The sequence below is a fragment of the Gossypium hirsutum genome, chromosome A07 (genome assembly GCF_007990345.1).
Source record: "Gossypium hirsutum isolate 1008001.06 chromosome A07, Gossypium_hirsutum_v2.1, whole genome shotgun sequence".
NCBI lineage: Eukaryota > Viridiplantae > Streptophyta > Magnoliopsida > Malvales > Malvaceae > Gossypium > Gossypium hirsutum.
This window is the reverse complement of record NC_053430.1, coordinates 98,825,521-98,848,211: the sequence shown is the minus strand read 5'-3', so window position 1 is coordinate 98,848,211 and position 22,691 is coordinate 98,825,521. Positions and strand designations below refer to the sequence as shown.

Below are 22,691 nucleotides of genomic sequence, written 5' to 3'. Positions count from 1 at the left end.
AGGGAAAATAAACCTAGTAAGCACTATATGCTTAGTAAGTTCATATAACTAAAATTACACTTACCAATCAAGCTTAACAAATAAATCATACATAAAACAAAATATCCATCAACTTGCCAATTTAGCAAATATTGCCTAAACACAACCATTCAATCAAATAAGTTAGTCACAAAACTACCAAAATGCATAGATGAGCTCACTATGCCATTTCTTCTTATGTCACTTATTATACCATCTCCGTTGAACTATTGAATTTCCGATGGATATTTCCCTTTTCCAATTGTACACTTGAGGTGCACATTCCTTTTCAAATAGTATACATAAAATGTACATTTCCTTTTCAAGTGTACACACAAAGTGTACATTTCCTTTTCAAGTGTACCATTTAGGTACATGTATCCTTTTCAAGTATCACCCTTTCGGGTTAAATTCCTTTTCATAATGAGATAAAAAAATTACCCTTTCGGAATAACCTTTACTGCAACACATGCAGGACCTCATTTACAACAGTAATCACCTGTCCAATCGGAAATCAATATTCAAACGGATTTTTGTACCTTTTCATCAACTATATATATATCACATTTCAACATTTTCATGCTACATATACATGTCATTTACATATCATAATTCTCACAAATCAATAATCAAATCAATATATTTTCATACTAATTAAGTTATATGAACTTACCTTAACAATTGTTCGTATCACTAATCCGAGACTTTCTCTTTTCCTCGATCTTTTTCTTTGTTTGACACTTCTGGATCTATATAAATAAATTTAATCACCAATTCCACATTCAATTGAGTCCATTTCACACTCTAGGCAAATGTATTATTTTGCCCCTAATCTTTTAATTATTTCTAATTTCGTTCCTAGGCTTGGAAATTGAAATTCATGCAATCTACTCCTTATTCCAAGCCTCATCAAAATTCTAATATAACTTTTACAGCACATGTGTTTCATAAATTTCAGAATTTTTCCATGAATTTCATCACTTTTCATTTTAGTCCTTAAACATGTTTCCATTAAAAATTACTTTGTAAAAGTTGTTTATCTATCAAAAACCTTTCAATTTCTATCATAAAATTTCAATTTAAAACATATTCATCCATGGGAAATTTTCTAAACTTCGATTTCTTTTCAAATTAATCCCTCAAATAGAGAAATTAAGCTTTCCCAATTTCAAAAATATGAAAATTACTAAAAACGGGACATAAAACTTACTAATTCAAGCTTGAAAAGTTTATTTTCTCTCTCCTAGGGTTTCCATGTATTTTATGGAGAAGATGATATAAAATAAGGTTTTTATTTCTATTTAATCATTTATCATCTTTTAATTATTTCAATTTCCAATTTAGTCCTTAACCTTTTTCAATTTTTTCATGGATAATTCACCAAAAATATCTATATGTTTTTCATCAATCGTCAATTTCCATATAAGGACCTCACATTTTGAATTCCATAGCTATTTGGTCCATATAGCTACTAGAATCAACCTTGACATTTTATTCAATTTGGTCCTTTTTAAAATTAAACACATAATTGATAAAAATTTTCCTATAAAAGTTTTCATGCAATATTCCCACCTTATTACCTATCATTTTATGAAATTTAAATAATTTTTTTCGAACTCGGATTTGTGATCTCGAAACCACTATTTTGATTTCACTGAAATTTGGGTTGTTACATATTGTCCCATATATGAGCCTCGATGCTCTAAAAACACATTAGAAACAAATCAGGACTAAATTGGGAACATATAGAATTTTTTGAGGAAAGATGAAAATTTTCAAACTGTAGGGGTCACACGGCTGTGTGGCCAAGCCATGTACTAGGCGGTGTAACTGCCTGACTTGCAACCCTTAGTAAGCTACAGGGGACACACGGCCGTGTGTCACACACGGCTGAGACACACGCCCATGTCTCTGGCCGTGTAGACGAAAAATAGGCCATTTTCAAGCCATTTTTCTCACCCATTCATGCACATAGCTACCTACAATCAATTTTCCACATATAAAAAAGCCTTCAAGTTGCACTTAAAACATGCATAGCCAAGCTAAATTAATAAGACATATATTCATATAACCAATATGCCCAAAGGCACCTCAATCACAACAACTAACATGTAATTTATATATGCGAAATTTAGGTACAAAACAACTAACTTGTAATCAATTTCATGCCAACATTTATCTCCATGTTCACATATTATAGTCACACTCATTATACCAATTTTTCCATTCAATGTTCATTAACAAGCATTAGCACAAATAGCCATAAATGTCAACTACATTACCTATACCAAATAACGGCATTCAAGCATATCAAATGACAACTCATAACATACATTTTTAACTACCATTCCATCTTTCATCAATCAAGCACCATAAGCCATGATATCAACCATTATAAGTCCACAAGCATATATCAACCTAACAACCATTTCAATCACTCAAAATACCATAATTACAAGCCAAAACATAATGGTTATAATATCAACCAAAACACCTATATATGTGCATATTTAAACAATTATCACTTAACTTGTTTTCATGCCAAAACATAACATAATTGATACATAATAACCATACCACTTTGGCTATTTAAAGATACATTAACACATACTAATTTTGGTCACTTCAAAACATACACCAATTTGACCATATTAACCACAACCAACAAGATATCAATAGTACCTTAAGTACCTCAAATCCAAGGTAACATTTCATACCATAATCATCAACCAAAATGACATATATATACCAAACTCATCGATTAAACATTAGACATAGTTCACATATACATTCCATTATAACCACGACCAAAGCATAAAATCTATCGATAAAATCGATGGATAGTGTGATGGATCTCTGACTAGCTTCTAACCCGATCAAGCTTCCGATAATCTAAAAAGTAAGAGAAAGAAAACCCCATAAGCAATGAATGCTTAGTAAGCTCATATAAACCACAAGTATAATATTACATTTCAATAATGAACATTATAGGTTAAACATAAACCTATATCAATGCCTCAAGATTTACCAAACCATAATTACGAACTCGTAAGTGAGTAAATTCATTAATGTCACTTATATTTATGATTCATAACATGAAAGGATTTTATGGGTCGTAATGTATAACCATCAACCTTTCTATAAGATTATACATCTTTCAATTTACTTACTTTCCTTTCTATTCCCAATGCTTATCATAAGCCTCAACAACATTATTAGTTCTCAATTCAGTGTATTAATCCATGACATAGATATATTTATTCAAAGCATAAACAATTTAAACATGATAATACAAACAAAACCATAAACATCAATCATATCCACAAGCTTGGCATAAGCTTAAGCACGTCAACAGCAAATGTTAGTTCATCTAAACATGATTCATATGAATTTGACATGGATAACCACTTTACTTGAGCATGATTCAATTAGATTTATCATCCATCTCAACATAACATATTTTTCATGTGACTCATCATTTTAAAGTCTTTCATACATGTACATGTCTTAGTTTGTATTGAACTCTTACCATTTCTTTTTCAAATCATGCTCGTTGAACCATTTAGAATACCGTTGGATACCCGGGATAGCTCACACAAAGTGTGCTAACTCATATAATTGTAATTTGTCAATTCCTGTACATATATGCTTACATGAGCTATGAATAAGTATGCTAACACGAGCTGTGAAAATGGGTCTACTCACACGAGTTGTGGGTCGGAACGTAGCTACACGATGTTGCTCACACGAGTTATGGAGTATCCGTAAAACATACCGGACCTCAGCCATTGGTAGGACGATCAAGACCATCACCCGAATCATGTGAACCCTAATAACATGTCATTTGTATCCTATGAATTCCTAAGGTTCAAATGGGGCTCGGTAGTAATTTATTTTATTCAATCTATTAATTTCGACAGTAAAATAATGTATTTTATTCAATTTATTCATTTTTGAAATTGTTACAAAATTACCCCTAAAGTTTTACTTTTATTCAATTTAGACCCTGAGCCTAAAACATGCAAATTAACCATTTTTACCCAAAATTGAGCCTAGCAGAATACTTATGTCATCCAATAAAGCCCATTATTGCAATAATTTCACATCAAATCCTTGTACTTTTACTATTTTAATAATATTTTAACAATTTAGCCCTAATCAGAAAATTCATCAAAAATCACTTAATAAAATACTTTTAAATAAAAAATAATATTTCAGATTCATCATTTAGCATCCAAAATCACAAGGTTTAACAATAAAAACATTCAAAATCTTTAACAGTTTCAAAATCGAAGGTACGGGCTAGCTGGACCTAGTTGCAACGATCTTAAAAACATAAATTTATTAAAATTGGAGCCAAAATGACATACCATGCAAGTAAATTATCCATGGCCAAAAGCTTTATCTCAAAATCCATGGATGTTCGTTTGATGAAGAAGAAAACTGAAAAGATGATAACAAATTAACCTTTTGTTTTATTTTAATTTAATATAATTATTAAATTACCATATTAACCTTAGTTAATAATTAAATAAAACATCAAATTCATGTCCATTATTTTCCAATAACACCTTGAATGGTCTAATTACCATTTAAGTCCCTTTTCCTTTATTCAATTAACCATTTAATCACTCAAGTCAAATAGTGATCAAATTTTACATCTTTTACGATTTTGTTCTTTTTAATTAACTAACTATCGAAACGTTAGAATTTTTTAACGAAACTTTAATATCACCTTAATGACACTCCGTAAAAATTTGTAAAAATATTTATGGCTCAATTTATAGAAACGAGATCCCGATACCTCATTTTTTAAAACCACTTGACCTTAGGGTCTTACCACTCGAACTTAATAAATTGCTTAAATAACATAAATTATCAAATCAAAAACCTTTTTAAAATTTCACATTTGAGTCGTAGATATTAAATGATAATATTTACGAACTTACTCGTCGAATTTGGTGGCCTCGAAACCACTGTTTTTGTCACCACTGAAAAACGGGCTATTACACATGGCAAGGTTTTATTTAAATTATTAAAGTTTTAAAGGTTAAAATTGTAAATGCGTAATTAAAGTTTAAATTAAATAAAACCAAATAGCACTGATCTTCTTCAAGCTTTGTTTCAACCAAAGATTAAAGGAAAATAAGCCATTTTAGGGTTTAAGCATTTAGTTAGCTTTCTCTCTTGTATGTAAGTGTTTTTGAGTCCCGTTTTTAATGATTTCTATTTTTTTGAGGTCGTTTTAGCTTAATCTAGCTAGCCCGGGGATCAATTTGTAAAATTGTTAAAGATTGAGGATTATGCCATGAATTTTTTTATGATTAATGTTTAATGATAGATTATGAGTCTTTGTTGATAAATAAACAAGTTTTGTAAAGTGATTTTTGATGAAAATTGCATTTAGAGACTTGTTTGTAAAAAATAGTAAAAGTCATGTTAAATTTATGAAATGATGATTTGTATGGATAGGTTTAAGTTTCTAGAGAAATCAATTAGTTTGAAAGGATGATTAAAATGCTTAAATTTCAATTTATGAGCTTAAGGACTAAATTGTAAAAAGTTAAAATGTTATGGGAAAAATAGTAATTTTGTATAAATATGAAATGTGGACTAAATTGAATACTAGAGATATTAAATAGATTGAATTTGTTTATTTAAATTAAGATAGACCACATACGGATTTAGATCAGGGAAAAGCTAAAGCCTCGGATTAGTTTGACTTTGTTTTTACGCCCTAATTATCAAGGTAAGTTCGTATGAATAGTTATAATTTAAATGCCATTCCAAGTAGTATGTTATTATGTTATTTATCATGTGAATTGATTGATATATAAATAAATCAATGCCACGATGGTTATGGAGTCCCGGTTGAACCTTAGGAATTCGTAGGATACAAATGACATGTCATTAGGGATTTCATGTTTCGGGTGCTGGTCTTAAATGTTCTACCGATGGATGAGGTCCTACATTTGTTGCGGATACTCCAAAGCTCGTGTGAGCAGCATCATGTAGCTTACATTCTGACCCATAGCTCGCGTGAGCAATAATGTAAAGGAAAGGTTACGGTTATATGTTTAAGCAAACTTCATATGAGCTTTCCCGAGTATCCAATGATATTCTAGTTGGTTCAACGGGCAAGAAAATGGATTGAAATGGTAAGTTTCCTAATGGTGTTATGCATATGTTCATAGAAAGGATGAATGATTCAAATGATGTACTTGCATATGGAAATGACTTATCATGTGAATAATCCAAATGAGTTATGTATAAATGCACTAACTTGTGTATTCATGATGATGTTTAGGCTTGTGGCTTGAGATACATTACGCTTATACTTATTGTTATGTAAATGAAATGGTAAGTTATGTTTCATTTTCTACGAACTTACTAAACATTATGTGTTTATGTAGTTTCTTTCCTATGTTTTATAGATTATCGAAAGCTCGATTAGTTTGGAAGCTCGTCGGAGATCTATCACACTATCCAACATAAATATTGGTAGTTTTTAAATGTTTTGGCCAATGTCATAATGGCATGTATAGGTGATCTTGTAAGAGTGTTTAGTTGAATGTTTAATGGATGAATTGGTATGTATAACTTGTGCAAGTTCTCTTGGTTGGTACCATTTGATACCTTGTTGGTTGTGTCATTTTTGGGAACTTGTGATGCATGAGTGGAATGGCTTAAATGGTATATTTGTAGTGATATGTTAATGGCCATGTTTGTGGCATGATTTGATAGAAGTTGAATTATAATTAATGATGGAAATGTGACCTAATATGCATGTTTAGGTAAGTTTTGATGTTTGCATTTTAGGTGCATTGAATGGAATATTGGTTAGTTAATTTTAGGACTCTTGAATTAGTCATTATCTGTATGTTTTGATAGGGTTTTGATGCCTTGATTTTGTGCACAAAAGGCCCTAAGGTTTATGCTTGAGTTGGTGTTGGAAATGGCTTGATTTTGGGCAAATTTATGTCCACATGACCTAAGACACGTGCGTGTGACTTAACCATGTGTGACACACGGCCTGACGACATAGCTGTGTGTCACTTGTAAGTTCCTTTGCATGCAAGTAAGTCAGTTACATGGCCTGACACACGGGAGTGTGAGGCAATTTCGAGAGTTACACAGTCTGACAAACAAGTGTGTGACCTTACCTAGAGAGTTACACGGGTAAGGACACGGGCTGGGACACGGCCGTGTGTCCCTAGTTCAAAGGTTACACGGCCTGAGACACGGGCGTATGTCTCAACCGTGTGAGGCACATGGCCTAACTATACGGCTGTGTGACCCTATATAACTTTTTCATAAACTTTCCAAACGATTTCAATTTGGTTCTGAATTGTTTCTAAGGTGTTTCTAAGGCCTCGAGGGCTCAATTTAGGGATGATATGTATGTGAATGATTGTTTTATAACATGTTTATGATAATGTATGAAATGTACATTTTAATGGTCCGTTTGTACGGTAATGCTTCGTAACCCTAATCTGACGACGGAAACAGGTTAGGGGTGTTACAATCTCCATTTTACTCTAGTTCTTGTGACTTTAAGCTCTTACTTTATTAAATAAAGCCATTGTATTGACTTAAGCTCCCAACATCACATTTGTTTTGCTAGAACTTGATAATATTCTAACTCATTTCACCTTTCTATAAGATCCATCTCCAAGCTTGATCTATCAACAAAATTTTGTAAACAATAAATAGGCAAATGATTGCAAAAACATTTTAAATAAAATCATGTTTAGGATTTTAGATTTAGGGCTTAAAATTTAGAGTTTAGGATTTAAAGTAAACTAAATGCTCAATTTTGGCTTAAAGATTTTAAACTCTTAAATGAGTGAGGGCCAAATCTTTCATGATGGTTGATGAAAGACCAAACTTTCTTAGACTAAGGAATTTTGCGAGCAGATGTACGACCAACAAAAGCCCTTATCTGAATTGGTCCATAAAATTTTGGTGACCACTTTGAATTGCAAAAGTTTTTATTTGAATAAGTAAGAAAAAGTAATCTTTAATCAGCCACTTTTACACTCAAGATGGAAAATGCTGTAGTGAAATGTTTAAGCTTAGAGTAAGCATTTAATCCTTATCATGACTAAGCCAAAATATGAGAACCTTCCGGCAGTGCTGTATAAAAACTCGAGTCCTTTCTGCTCTGGGGACAGAATTCACGAGCGTTTAAAATAGATTTATAGCCACAGGGATCAATATTCCATAAAGGCCCACAGAGTCCACACGTTGAAAAATATATCTAAGAAATTATGAAAAAGAAAGCCCAAACGTCAAACCACATCCATACATTGAAGGAGAGGCTATCCGTAATCTTACCCTCTCGTTTCAGTCATCCACCAATTACTTACCGCTCACTTATGCACTTGTACTTAATCAAAACTAAAACCTGTGTGCCTTTGCTACGCACCACTTCTTAAGCAGCTTCCTCTACGATCATAATGGTGTCGGTTACTGTTTCTGTAGCCAAACCAACCCTTCAGGTTCATTGCCGCTCGTCTTATTAACTAGTGCTGCGTATCCCTTTTACTGATCAAATCAACGTTTCTTTTTCTTCCAGGCAAATGCAAAGGGTTTTGCGGAATTCTCAGGTCTGCGCAACTCAGCTAGCCTTACCTTTGCCAGGAAAACCTCGGATGACTTTCAATCAGTCATTGCTTTCCAGACATCTGCTGTGAGTTTGACGCTAGCTCTATCTATCAGCTTTATCTCAGCATCTCCATCCTAGGCTCCACCCACCGTCATATTGTTACCTTAACTCTGAAGAGAGAACTTTTTTTCTCTACTGCAGAATGCAGAGTTGACGATGCCACACACGCACGCAATATAATGATCAATATCTATGTATTTCCTATAGCATTTGCGTTGTTTTTTTATAACTAGTGATAGTTGTAAAGAACCGGAAATCATCTTAATAATATAATATAATGCCAAAGCTCACGGCTGTCCTTTGACCATAAATACCTCAGCAGACTTGCAAGTAGCGAAAGGGACAACTGAACTGAAAATATCTTCAATTGTCTCTTTATACGTGTTACACTACACGGTTTCTTGAAGAGCATTTAAATCTTATCTTGTTTATGAATGACGTGCCTTGCAATTTTGGTTCGCAGATGTAAAAATATACTGAATCTATCATTCATTCATTTAGATATATATATCCTTAACTTCTGGTTAAGTTTCAAAATACAATTGGAACTACCTTGTTCCTTTTACTTATGTGCATCTTGTTTGTAGTTGGGAATCAATAATGGTGGATACCGGAAAGGCGTAGTAGAGGCAAAGCTAAAGGTCGCTATTAATGGGTTTGGTAGGATTGGCAGGAACTTCTTAAGATGCTGGCATGGCCGTAAGGACTCCCCACTTGATGTCATTGCAATCAATGACACTGGTGGTGTTAAGCAGGCTTCTCACCTTCTCAAGTATGACTCTACCCTTGGGATATTTGAAGCCGATGTTAAGCCTGTTGGTGATAACGCCATATCTGTCGATGGCAAGGTCATCAAGGTCGTTTCTGACCGCAACCCCGTCAACCTCCCATGGAAGTAAGAATTTATGTTTCTCATATCTCTAGTTCCACAATAAAATGCCTCAGATTTTCATATAAATTAACAATTCCTAAACAATTGTTGGTTATCATTCAAAATGACAATGTTGATGCAGAGACTTAGGGATAGACCTGGTGATCGAAGGAACTGGTGTGTTCGTCGATAGAGATGGTGCAGGAAAGCACGTCCAAGCAGGAGCGAAGAAAGTGCTCATAACTGCCCCAGGAAAGGGTGACATCCCGACCTATGTTGTCGGAGTTAATGCTGACATATACAACCCAGATGAGCCCATAATCAGTAATGCTTCTTGCACCACCAATTGCCTTGCTCCCTTTGTCAAGGTTCTGGACCAGAAATTTGGTAACTCCTTTGACCAGATTGTCCCCGTGCCTACAAATTTCTTAGTTTGCCTCGGTTTTTTAATTCGCACTTCTTAAAATGGTTCGAATCAAGTGGTACGTATGTTAAGTAGATATAGTACTGATATGCCTATTTAGAAGAATGGCGCTTTTCTAGTTATACACCTAGTGCCTAGTCAAAGATTCCAAGTCTAGGCAACCTTCTGACAGTTTAATAGTTACGAACAGAACATGAAGGCATGCGATAATACAGAACTAACATAATATATGGCAGGTATAATCAAGGGCACAATGACTACAACTCATTCATATACTGGTGACCAACGATTACTTGATGCTAGCCACCGCGACCTCAGGCGTGCTAGAGCTGCAGCTCTCAACATTGTTCCGACTTCAACTGGTGCAGCGAAGGCTGTGGCCCTTGTACTCCCTACTCTCAAAGGCAAACTAAATGGCATTGCCTTGCGTGTACCAACACCAAATGTCTCGGTCGTTGACTTAGTTGTCCAGGTCTCAAAGAAGACCTTCGCTGAAGAGGTGAATGCTGCTTTCAGAGAAAGTGCAGAGAAGGAGCTTAAGGGTATCCTTTCTGTATGCGATGAACCCCTTGTCTCAGTTGATTTCAGGTGCTCAGATGTGTCCTCCACCGTTGATGCATCACTCACCATGGTCATGGGAGACGACATGGTTAAGGTGATTGCTTGGTACGACAATGAGTGGGGTTACTCTCAAAGAGTTGTAGACTTGGCTGACATTGTTGCCAACAACTGGAAGTGATTCGAAATACTTGTCTGCAGTGTGATACGGTTAATTTTTGCTCACCTCATTTCTTTTCGGCTTTCATCAAGAATGTATAATTTTAACGTGGACCGTATGCAATAAAAATCCTGCTTTCACTTTTACGGCCTTCCTCCATGTTATATATGCTATTTCTTGGTTGAAGCATGGAGTATAAAAAAAAAAACAGTTTAATTCATATACTATAAACCTAATTAATTTAATCCTTATTTGAGATTAGTGCTAATAATAAGAATAAAGCTTTTCATCTTCCGAATATGGATGCTTTTCTATCGGCTTTAGTCTCTCTAGCTCATAAAATTATATGCCTATCATTTTATGCGAGGTGAAACTCTCACAGCTCTCGACCAGTGTACAAATACAACTTTCCCTCCCTCGCCTTTCTGGTTCCCTTTCATCCTTTTTATCCTTTCCTCTTTTTGAGGGTAAACCAAGAATAGGCAGACATTGACAAACATGTTTAACATTGCAACTTTGAACGGGTAAGGATGGTTTCACTGCAGAAATGTGTGAAATTTAACAACGATGCTTCTGTTGTTAGGCCTGCTGGAATTGCAGGGATTGGGGGAGTGCTTAGGGATGATAAAGGCCAAGTTCTTACATTATTTTTTGGTCCTGCTTCTTCATTGGATCCTGCTGTTAGTGAAACCATTGCCATTAAGGCTGCATTGGAGGTTTTTGACCAGACTTTCTGGAAAGGAAAGGCTCATTTGGTTGTTGGGTCTAACTCTGAAGTGACCGTTTCCTGGTGTAGCCGACCTGCATAGAGACCTTGAAGATTTCTGTACCTCTTCCGAGTTATGTGCATGTGCAAATTCCTTGGCTGATTCACTTGCAAAGGATAGTGCTTGGCGTGAGAGTTTGTTCACTGGTTGGCGGTAGTTTCCTAGTAGGTGGTGGCCTGGTTTGGTGTATTCTGTTTTCTGGTGTATTACAGTTTGGTTGTAATTGATAAATTGTTTTGTTACAGAGCGAAAAGAAAAATAATAATCTGCCTTACAGAAGAATAATCATATATATATTTCAAAAAGAGGGAAGGAGGTTTGGGGGGAGGAGGAAAAAAGTAACCAGGTGCATCTCAATCTCAAAAGCACCATACATCTTTAAAGTAATAAACACCAAAACCTTACCACCATCTGTCAATAAAATATTTAGCATAGTGTACACAGTACTAATCTTTCAGCAGCACGAGAGCTATAGCCTCCCCAACATTCTGCTCATTAAAACAACCAATGTTTCTTCTTTGGCTTCTGAATTGGGGCACCTGGAACAAAGACGTTAGAACATTTTGTGCTTGAATATCCAAAATCCATATAGGCTCAACCTAAAATCATGTTTTCACCCTAACCTTGGATCTCATATAGTGAATTGTAGTGTACCTCAGACCAGAAACTCAACCACAGTTCTGCATTAATTAAGACAGAAAGGATGAAAACCGTAAGGATGCATTCATGGATATCAAACAGATTTTTGAACCTAAGCAATCAGTACAGCACGTTTCTTGTTAAAGTATAAATGCAGTCCACGTGGGAGGATATGAGAAACAAATTCAAGTTAACTGAAAACCAAACAGTTTGGCTGAATAATGCTTATTTTTTAAGAGATTCCATGGCAAGCTTTATGTTAAACGGATTAGGAAATAGAAAAAGCTGTGGCACAAGGAATGCCATCAGGTGCCAGGATGGAAGAATGAAAAGCCAGTCTTACAAGTCAGTAAGTTTATTGAGCACTCTCAACTTGAGACAACCAAAAAAAATTATTTGGGAAGTAAGACTCATGTGCAAGCAGGATTATTTTTAGGAAAATGGGAAGACGGGCAGTAGGCTGCAGATTTGGGACCTTGACCTTCAAGCACACTAAAGTATGCACCCATGTAAAACGCACACCGCTAACGGTGAATTGAGGGATGATGAATAAATACATTTTTAAAAAATGTTACAGGGAATGACAACAGTGTTTTCCCATTTAAAAAAAAAAGAACTTTCCATTCTTACCATGTTTAGGAGGCTGGCTTTGTGGCATAATTTCAATAAAGCAAGTATCTCTGAATGATGTCAAAAGGCATATCTTTGCTGCAAACTGCAAATACGCAAATAGCACATATTACACACTGATATTGAGGCATTTTACTTGGGATATTGCAACCTCAGAACACATTCACAATACTTAATTGGGAAATTTTTTTAGAAAAATTATAAAAAAAAAGAAAAGAAAGAAAGGATAAACTCTTCAGACATTTCTAACAATATTATCACAACCATATCATCATTATCAGATATTTATAAAAACCAACAAAGAAGTCAACATCTAATATATACATACATAAATATATATATATATGAACGTTTAGATACGTTAAAGGCTAAATTATAAAATATAGATGAAACTAGGCAAATGAACAGAAGTTTCACAGGAGAACTCACAAAAAAAATGTCATTCAATGATATCTGAGATATTTACATAACAAAATACTTCAGTTGAAATAGTATTTACACCATCTGCATCCTGATTTGGAATAGTATTTAAACCACCTGCATGCTGATTTCCAATGTATTATATTGGGGTTGGGATCCTATCCAATACTTTTTCATCCATTGCTTTTTAATATACAAATCATTACCATTTAAATGGTGATTAAAGTTGTATTGGATAATAATGGACATAAACGTAATGGATGGGAACCAAACCCATTATATTGTGCATGGAGGGTTAAAGATAATAAATGAGAGAGATGCAACAGAAACTGACAGCTTAATGATATGATACAAAACATGAATATGATGACTACCTAATAGAAGAGTAAGATAAAAAGAGGCAGGAATTTATGATAGTTTTTACGAAGACAACCTTATCAGAAGCTGCTTGTAAGGTAACATGGTCCCCCCACTCTCCAGATCTACACAATAAGGTTAATTAGAATTTAAAACCTTCACCGTGAGCCAAAAATAAAGTTAAACTAAACTCTAAAACAGAAGTATCAGTTCAAGTAACACTTGTCACGTCAAAGCAGAGAGCGTAAAGACCCTTAATGAAGCAACATACTTTGCCATTTTCTTGCAATATCGCTTGTATTTCATTGGAACATATCCTTCATACAAGTTACGGTTGTCTTTAAGCTGGAATATGGAAAAGGAAAAAAATAAGAAAAATAAGTATTCATTTAAAATTAATTAATATTTCTTTTCATCCTGCCTTTGGAATACCTTTCACAAACCTAAAACTCCAATTTATTTTTCAGAGAATTAAGTTAGCGAACTTTAAATTGACCATATAAGTTCAAAAAAGAAAAATACAAAAATAGGGATAATATTGATTGTTAATATATGGAAAAGAAGGAATGTCAGCAACAAGAGCTTGTATGCTGCCAGTGGCTAAATGTCTTTATACTGAGTTGGGGCAGGTGCCATCACTTCCAAGATAATTTTGCAGAACTTTAATAGTTCATAGTGGTAGTTTGACACTAATCAAAGTTAAAGGTGCTAAATATCTTCAATTTGAATGGTAGAAAATTAAAGAAGAGTTAAAATTTCACTATGGCTATGATTCAGAGACAAGAGGAAGGAGCTGCAAGAAATTGCAGCAAAAAACATTTTGCCATAATTCTTGAGGAGACAGCCACTGCCAAAGTAGATACTCAGGGGAGCACTAAGAAGAAAAGTGGTACTCTTAGCAGAGAGAACAGTTAAAAGAGACAAAATGGAGATATATTCAACTGATAAAAAGATGTTGAAACTGGGCTTTATACTATTTTTTTCTGGGACTATAGGTAAATAGGCTATGAAGCTAGTATATATATCATCTTCGATTTTGAACTAAACACCATCTAAACACTTATAAATTTAAGGGTCTTTTATTTAGTTTCACATAAGATATCTACATCCAATCCACTGTTCATGTCAAAAAGACACTGTACCTGTTTAACAATATCTTTCCGAACATGCTTGTGATACTCAGGGGACCTGTACATCTGATCTGAAAGTGCACGAAACTGCAAAGCAAGGAGGCCTGATTTATAAAGCCTGACTATGACAATGAGGTGAAAGGATCTGAGAGAGATAGATTAACTACAACCATTATTTGGTATTACTGTACCTGACAGTTCCCATCACCAGAGACCTTCACTTCATATAGACCATAAACATTAAACCTGAGAAAAATGAGGGATTTACTAAATAATTTTATTCAAGACATATATAGAAGTCCAGAAATCTCTAAACAAAGACATTCTAACATGAGCCTAATCACAAGTTTCTCAATCATATTCTAAAAGAAAGAAAGAAGAGGTAAAGCTTCAAGATGTCCATTAGACATAAGGAAAAAGCATTGAGGCTTGAAAGTTAAAGGTCCAAGAACGAACAAAAGTATGCAGTAGTTACAACCTTACTCAAAGAAACATATTGCATAAGCTAGCTTAAAGAAAACAACAAACAGAAGAGTCATTTATGCCTACTTCTGATGTTGATTGAACCTTAATATTTCCTCCATCAATATGAAATATTTATGAGTCGCATGCAAACAGCTGTGCATGCTTAGAAATGGTTGTACATAGACACGCATACTGACAAATACAAAGATTTGCGAACTGTCAATTTAAGAGACAAATGTCTTGTTGCAGACCTAGGTCACTGAGGTAAGCATAGACCATATTATTTTGAGCTCTCTGTAAGGGATAAACTCACAGGCTTCAGTGAATAAAAGCAAATATTAAAGAAAAGGAGAAAAGGCTAGCTGGTAGACTGCTGAGCGAGGAGCATGCAAGAATTCAGGGATAGATTTATCTTACATATCAGATCTCTCTCTAAGATAAACTAGCATAGTAACATCTACATGGAAAAAAAGAGTGAATTCATCTCCAGCTATTGTATCAAGAGAGTAAGAAATTCAGTACATAAAATAAGGAAGATTTTTCAAAGCAGTGGAGACATATAAATTAAAGTGCAACTCTGAAGAACATGACTTAACTAGTATGTTGTTTTGACGTAATTTCTCAATATAACATTCTTTACTCATCTAAAGGATTCCTTTCATATAAACATTTAGATTCCATTTGGTTGATACTACTACTATATGAAAAGGAAACTACTATAAAGCAAAAGCAGAAGGTAAAATGCAGTATTATAGTTGATTTTTAAATGGATAAATGATTAAAATGTAGGACCAGTTCACTAAATGAGTTAAATTCTTCAGATTTATCAATACATACAAAGTATACAAACCAAGGTGTCTTCCAATTTTTATCAACAATGCTACATGGATATGTATATCCATGATATTTCTAAACATCTTGCAAATGAATGAAGCTTAGAAGAATATTAAGAAGCTTTTAAATCCATGCTTTTGGAACTGTTAAGCATAAGACATACCTCTCTAGAAGACGTTGGTGATCCAAACTTGCATCATGTATGCTGGGAATATAGGAGTTTATATGTGGGACATGCTGAAATTTCAAGTATTATTCATTTAAAAGAGAATAATAATCACTAAATATCAATTAAAAGTAGCAGCAACAAAATTAATATAATCAGCAAGAACTGCGCGGATCAGACAAACTTGACAATGCCATAAAAACTTCATTGGGAAAAAAATCTCAGTAATGGCCCCGTGAAGAAGCAGAACGGATTAATGATGATAAAACAGGAGAGCATCAAATGCATCGTTTCTCAGATGTAATGAATGCTAAATGAGAACTGTGAAGACGTCTTTTTCTTTGAATTTAAGGAGGAATGAGAAGGGACAAAATAAAACCTACTGAAATTTATTTAAAATGAATTCAGTTAAAGTAAGATAGACAGATCCATGGAAAAGAAAAAAAAAAAAGGGAAACTTCAAAAGTTGACGGAAATAAATTAAATCAACAAGAAAAAAGAAAAAAAGAAGGGGAAAGTGGGACTGCATACAGGAACTGGTGCAAGACCAGAAAGGCGTCTAGCAACAGCGCCATCTAACTTGGAAAATTCTTCTGATAACACAACAGCAATCATCTGGTCATCCTCAGTATCCTGATGACTGCTCCAAGAGGTTGAGCTAGAACATTCACCCACGTGCTGTGCTCCATTCCTCATAGTGTAACACAAGCCGAAATGGAGCTCAACTAAAAAAGGTGCTGAATGCTAAACCGCCAGAGAAAGAAGCTTCACAGAATGAAAACCATTCTTACATGTGTTAGTAAAGACGTAATATGTTTGATCGTCGGTTTTCATTCAATTATGATCACATTATAGTGACATTATGAAGGAATGAGCGGGGAAAATTAACAAGCAAGAAACACAAAAAGCATCCATGCAAGTGATTGGTCAAAATTGTAATTGGATTCTTTTCTTAATAAAATTTAATTAATAAATCATTTTTCTAAACAATCTGCTCGTATATGAAAATTATTTAAGGAAACTCGTTGGTATTTACCCAACAATAAGATTCAGGAATTAAGGGGAAAGGAAATAATAATTAATAAGGAAAGATATATTCGATTCGATTAGACATCAACAGAAACATGGCATCATCTATCTATCTAATCAAATATGTAATGGATCTTCCAATGTTGAGAAAGTAAATAGCAATTAAGAAACAAGTGGGCATATATCGTGAAGCTTAAAATCTGGAGTGAAAGGAAGAAAAGACGCCCAACTTACTAATGATAGGAATCACCGAAGATATGTCTGCAGTGGGCGGCGAAAGATGAGAGATGGGTGGATTGAATTTGATGGTGATCAGACTTTCCGAGTCTTGGAACGGAGGAATTCTTTTTTGTTTTTTAATTTATATATTCTCTTTCTCTGGACGGCTTCCACGGATGTAAGCAGAAGAAAGAGAAGAGGAGAAAATATTTATTTGTTTAGATTTGAAAAAGGCTGTCTCCCCATTCTAAAACCCTGAATGAGTCCTCTAATAGGTTGGGGTTTCCGTGTTTGGTAGTTAGTAGTTGGCTTTCGCGGTTTCTGCGCATTAAGACAACTCAACTCGCTCGTCACTTGTGTCGTGTCTTTTTCAATTTCCTTTTTCTTTCCCCCATGGCTTTTCCGTCCCACAAAGATCTTTACTTTTTCTATTATTATTACTTTATTACAAATCAGCCACGCTATACTGTGAGTATTTCTTTTCTTTTTTTTCTGTTTTATCACATTTAATAGACTAAATTATCTAAAAAGTCCTTTTTCATGCATATTTACGGAAATAGATAGATTACACCATTATTTATCGAAAAAGGTCATTTTTTTCAAAACACGCTTACGTAGCTGCTTTTTAAGAGAAAAAAAGCAGAAAATCGCTCCTTAGAGAAAACGTTTTAGTGTTTTGCTGACGTGGCAAAAAACGCTTTCTCTAGGGAGCGGTTTCTTTTTTTTTTTAAATTTTAATAGTCAATTTTTTTTCCGTTGGGGGTTCCAACTATAAAAAAAAAAGAGAGTATAAAACCCCTCTCCTATTATTTCACACATAAAGCTCTCAAATTTAGCAAAAAAAATCTTTAAATTTTTCCTTAAAGCTCTCAAATTTTTCATTAAATTTAGAAAAGCTCTTTATAATTAGTTATTTACTTTAATTTTTTTTTTCTAAATTAGTATTATTTTTTCATAATTTCAAAAATATCTGATCGTGTTAGCAATGGCCTGGGAATTAATTCGTCTCGATCATAAACATATCTCATTGAACAAATAAAAATGGTAACGGTTTATTTTAGATTTTGAATATTATTTAAATTTTTTTATCTATGTAATTTTAATTAATTTTAATTTTTTAATATTATTTAATATATTTTTCATTTATATAATTTTAATTAATTTGCATTTTATAATTTTTTATAACAGTTTGTAGATCGGGTGTTACAATGTTATATTCATAACATGTCTGGTCCACCATCACCGTTGATGGAAAATTACTTAAGGGAAGCGGATTTTTGGCATGGGGCCACTATAGGCCGGGGGTGTAAGTTAGACCCGAAACTCATCAGAGCGTTAATAGAAAGGTGGAGACCGGAGACACACACATTCCATCTTCTATGCGGAAAGTGTACAATCACTTTGGAGGATGTCCAGTTACAATTAGGATTGCCGGCGGATGGGGCAGCACTCACAGGGTCCATTCAATCTGCTAATTGGAGAGCCATATGCTACGATTATTTGGGTGCGATTCAGGATAATATTTACGGAGGTCAGATCGAGATGGGCTAGTTACGAGACACATTCCCGGAGCCGGGGAATGATTCGATTGAATTAGAAAGAATACGATATGCTCGGGCATACATCCTCGAGATGATTGGAGGTTATCTGATGCCAGACTTGTAAGAAAACCTCGTACATTTGAGGTAGCTGCTAAAACTCGTTGATTTTAGAGCAGCTAACGAACTTAGTTGGGGGTCTGCCGTGTTAGCAACATTGTATCGGGAGATGTGTAAGGCGACGCCACCAAATAAAGCCAAAATTAGAGGTTGCTTATCACTACTACAATCATGGGCTCGGTTTCGTTTTTCATTTTAACGTCATCGAGTGAACCACCCATATACATTCCCACTCATAATAAGGTAAAATTTTTATTTGATTTTACAATTATTCCATAGATTTAAAATAAAATTGTATGCTGAAAATTTATTTATTTAGGTGGAACCATTCGGCAAGTTATGTTGGAATACCTACCGCTCTTGAAGATATACCGCTTCTATTAGACCAACAGTCGGAAGCGCAAGTAAGTATTAAATAAAATATATATACATAAAATAGTCATTTCATATTTAGGATTTAGTATTTAGTATTATGTATATAACTAATATTTTTATCTCGTTCATATAGTTTCAATGGACACTATACGAGGATCTGGCAATACGGGCAGTAATTCTGGAAAACTTCTTTCAAAATCCAAATATTTGGCATGTTAAGGTCCCATTGGTCAACTATTCTATTGTCGAGATACACCAGACAGATAGAGTGTTACGACAATTTAGATTTCGACAACCGATTCTTGAGGAACCTAAGGTGCTCGATGACCAGCACAAAATCAACTTACGGCAGACGAATACGAATTGACCGTTATTCTGGTCGGTATATATCGAAATTTGGAAAAACTAGTATGATCATATGCCTGATCGCAAACCGATCATCGTCTCAAAGTTAACGTGCACCTCGGATTACATGCCATGTTTTAGGATCCATGGCAAGCCATACTTGCTATCAGAAAAGTAGAGGCATCGACAAATCCGTGTGGAAAGGGAACGACAGGGCCCTTTAAATCCAAGAAGAAGAGATGATGGCACGGGCCCATCAACAATGCCAACACAATCACAGGGCCCTTCAACAGCACCCACACAATCACCAGGCCTAATGCCTCAACCAACGACACCCACATCACAGCCCGTTCAGATTATGCCATTTGCATATCCTTACCCTTATATGTTTCCTTTTCCCAGTCCTATGCTAGGTTAGGATGCATAGCCCGGTGCATCTCCTTTCCCAATGACTCCGACTCAACCAATGATATAGGCCATTGTCGTCGGAGGGATTGCAGGGGACACCGCCAGCGAGCTCATCTCATTACCATTCCCCATCGTCTTATGGGATTTAAACACTTCTACCGTGGGTGATGCAAACACCTCCACATTTTTTATTCTACTAAGGTGGGGCACCGTTGGAGGCTCTTGAATGTTCGGACAAGCTTAGATTTGAATGAAATTGGTTAAATTGCATTTTTGAGCTTAGAGACTAAATTGCATAAAAGTAAAATATTGGGGGTAATTTTGTAAAAATGTCAAAAAAAACTTATTAACACAAGATAAATTAGTTTTGTTGCTGGTATTGGTTAATCGAATGAAATTATTATTTTAGATCAAGAACGTGTTGATAACCGTTGAAAGGACAAAGTAGCTGAGAAGTCCTTATACTTTGGTCGTTGCAGCAAATCAGCTTGGTAAGTTCGTGCTATTATTTTTATGTTTATAACGATTTCTTACATATTACATATTTTATTAGAATTTGATATAATGTTGTATTTATCCATTGAATCTTTTAATAATTAATAATAAGTATAGTGAGTACGTGGTGTACCGAAATAGCAGGCCTCGAGTTAGTGATTTATTTAGCTGGCTTTGAGCCAGTGATCATTTAACAGGTACCATGTACTGGTGATACAGACCGTAGCGATGGCTTGAGACCCTACATGTGTTGCGGATTCTTTACAGCTTGTGTGAGTAGCATCGTGAGTCGGTTAAAGTTATAAATGTTAACTAGAATGAGTGTTACACTTTCGATTACCTAAAATGAGATATTGTTAAAACTATGACTTGGTTTAAGATCTTTTATCATATGGCATTTTGATGATGTGAACTATCCAAGTATAATTGTTTTTGGAAAGCTAAAATAATAGTAAAATGGATTATGATTTGAATTATTGTATTGTGCAATACTCACCTGTTGTGAGTTGTGATTGATAGGAACTTAGTTTCTTAAATCATATACATAGTTTTGTTATGTTTAATCCGGTAAAATTATCATTTAGTCAACGAATTTACTAAGCGTTCGTAAGCTAACGTGTGTCTTATTTCTTTTCTTGTAGATTACATTTGTGGAAGGGAGATCAGATCAACTCACAAAATCACACTATCCCGAAGACTCTTTTGGTAGATTTTGTAAATATTTTGGTTATATGGCATGTAATAGGGCAAATGATTATGTTTGTAATGTTTAATAGCTATGTGTGGTGTTTTGATATGTTTGATGTTATGGAACGGTAACCTTATATGGTATGCTTGTTAAACTCAAAGTTGAGCTTGAGTGTTTTGTCCAGGGAATGGTAAGTGTCATGTTTAAGTATGGAATGATAAGATTGAGATAGATTAGGTGGTGTGTATGTTCTGACTTGTAGGTGATATGAAATGATAATGTTTTGGTATGAGCATTATTTTGTAACTTCATGTATGACGCCTTGGTTTGGTATTAGGTGGTTGAAATTGGTATGTTTTGGTTGCTTTTAGGTGTGATTATAGTCTTGTGATTATGTGTTATGAATTAGTTTAGGTACCTATGTAATTGCATGAAAAATGAGCATGATTTTGGTCATTTTTGGGTACACATAGCTTGGGACACGGACTGTCGCATGGCCATGTGTCACACATGAGCGTATGCCCCTAGTGTGTAAGGTGCAAGGTTCACATGGGCGGCACACGGGATGCGATACGACTGTGTGACCTAAGTCAAAGAGTTACACGGCCCATGCAGACAGGCATGTGAGATCATACACGGGCGTGTGGGATGGCCGCACAACCATTTCTGGAGCCACAAGATCTGGGCTCTATCATACGGCCTGGACACACGACTGTGTGACCCCTATTTTGAAAAAAATATTTTTTTCCCAAATCTCTTGTTTTGTTCCGATCCCTGATTGCTCCTAAACTATTTTTAGGGCCTCGTAGCCTCAATTTAAGTCCTATTAATATATGACTTGCTTCATTCTAAATTATTTATGAATATTATTAATTAATTTGATGAATTGGATGCTATTGTTATAGAATGTTCTAAATTATACGGTAATACTCTGTAACTCTAATTTGGCTATAGTAATGGGTTATGGGTGCTACAAATTCAATTTATTCTTTTCAACACCTTTAGGGATGTCACAACTTTGATGGCATCAATTTCGTGATACTCATTCTGAGTAATGTTCTCCTCGAGCTTAAGCCCTTATTGTCTCCCTAAACCAACTCAATCATAATGTTAGGTTCCCCATGACACGCTTGGCCAATTTGGGTCTTAAAAGGGTGTAAAACTAAGCAAAAACATTAATTAATGTTTAGAGCTAAAAAAAACATATAAAAGACACTTAAATTGTTTAAGAATAAGCTTCTCAAGTGAATTGGATAGCCTAATTTGACGTATAAAATTACAGTAGATCAAACTTCCCCACATTTAAGTCTTTGCTTATCCTCAAGCAAATACCTAAAACACATGCAACATTGACGACCCCTGAACAA

The 22,691-nt window shown here is 34.7% G+C and overlaps 2 protein-coding genes across 3 annotated transcripts; one reads left to right on the top strand and one right to left on the bottom strand.

Annotated features, from left to right (window-relative positions):
* Positions 1 to 8,053: 8,053 nt before the first annotated feature.
* On the top strand, positions 8,054 to 10,845 carry LOC107934914 (glyceraldehyde-3-phosphate dehydrogenase A, chloroplastic). The gene is made up of 5 exons (XM_016867437.2): positions 8,054 to 8,519; positions 8,597 to 8,710; positions 9,274 to 9,581; positions 9,700 to 9,944; positions 10,218 to 10,845. The coding sequence occupies exons 1-5, from the start codon at positions 8,478 to 8,480 to the stop codon at positions 10,718 to 10,720; spliced, it is 1,212 nt and encodes a 403-aa protein (XP_016722926.1). The 5' UTR covers positions 8,054 to 8,477; the 3' UTR covers positions 10,721 to 10,845.
* An 892-nt stretch (positions 10,846 to 11,737) lies between these two features.
* LOC107934915 (OVARIAN TUMOR DOMAIN-containing deubiquitinating enzyme 12) lies at positions 11,738 to 17,713 on the bottom strand. 2 transcript variants are annotated; one of them, XM_016867439.2, is made up of 10 exons: positions 17,371 to 17,713; positions 16,639 to 16,872; positions 16,105 to 16,178; positions 14,834 to 14,888; positions 14,655 to 14,729; positions 13,784 to 13,857; positions 13,589 to 13,637; positions 12,736 to 12,820; positions 12,090 to 12,146; positions 11,738 to 12,005 (listed from the first exon to the last, which is right to left on the bottom strand). In XM_016867439.2, exons 2-10 carry the CDS (start codon positions 16,801 to 16,803, stop codon positions 11,962 to 11,964), a joined length of 678 nt encoding a protein of 225 aa, XP_016722928.1. In that variant the 5' UTR covers positions 16,804 to 16,872; positions 17,371 to 17,713; the 3' UTR covers positions 11,738 to 11,961. The 2 variants fall into 2 exon arrangements, with proteins under 2 accessions (XP_016722928.1, XP_016722927.1); XM_016867438.2 differs by having other exon boundaries at positions 13,568 to 13,637; positions 17,371 to 17,685.
* Between the last annotated feature and the right edge of the window lie 4,978 nt (positions 17,714 to 22,691).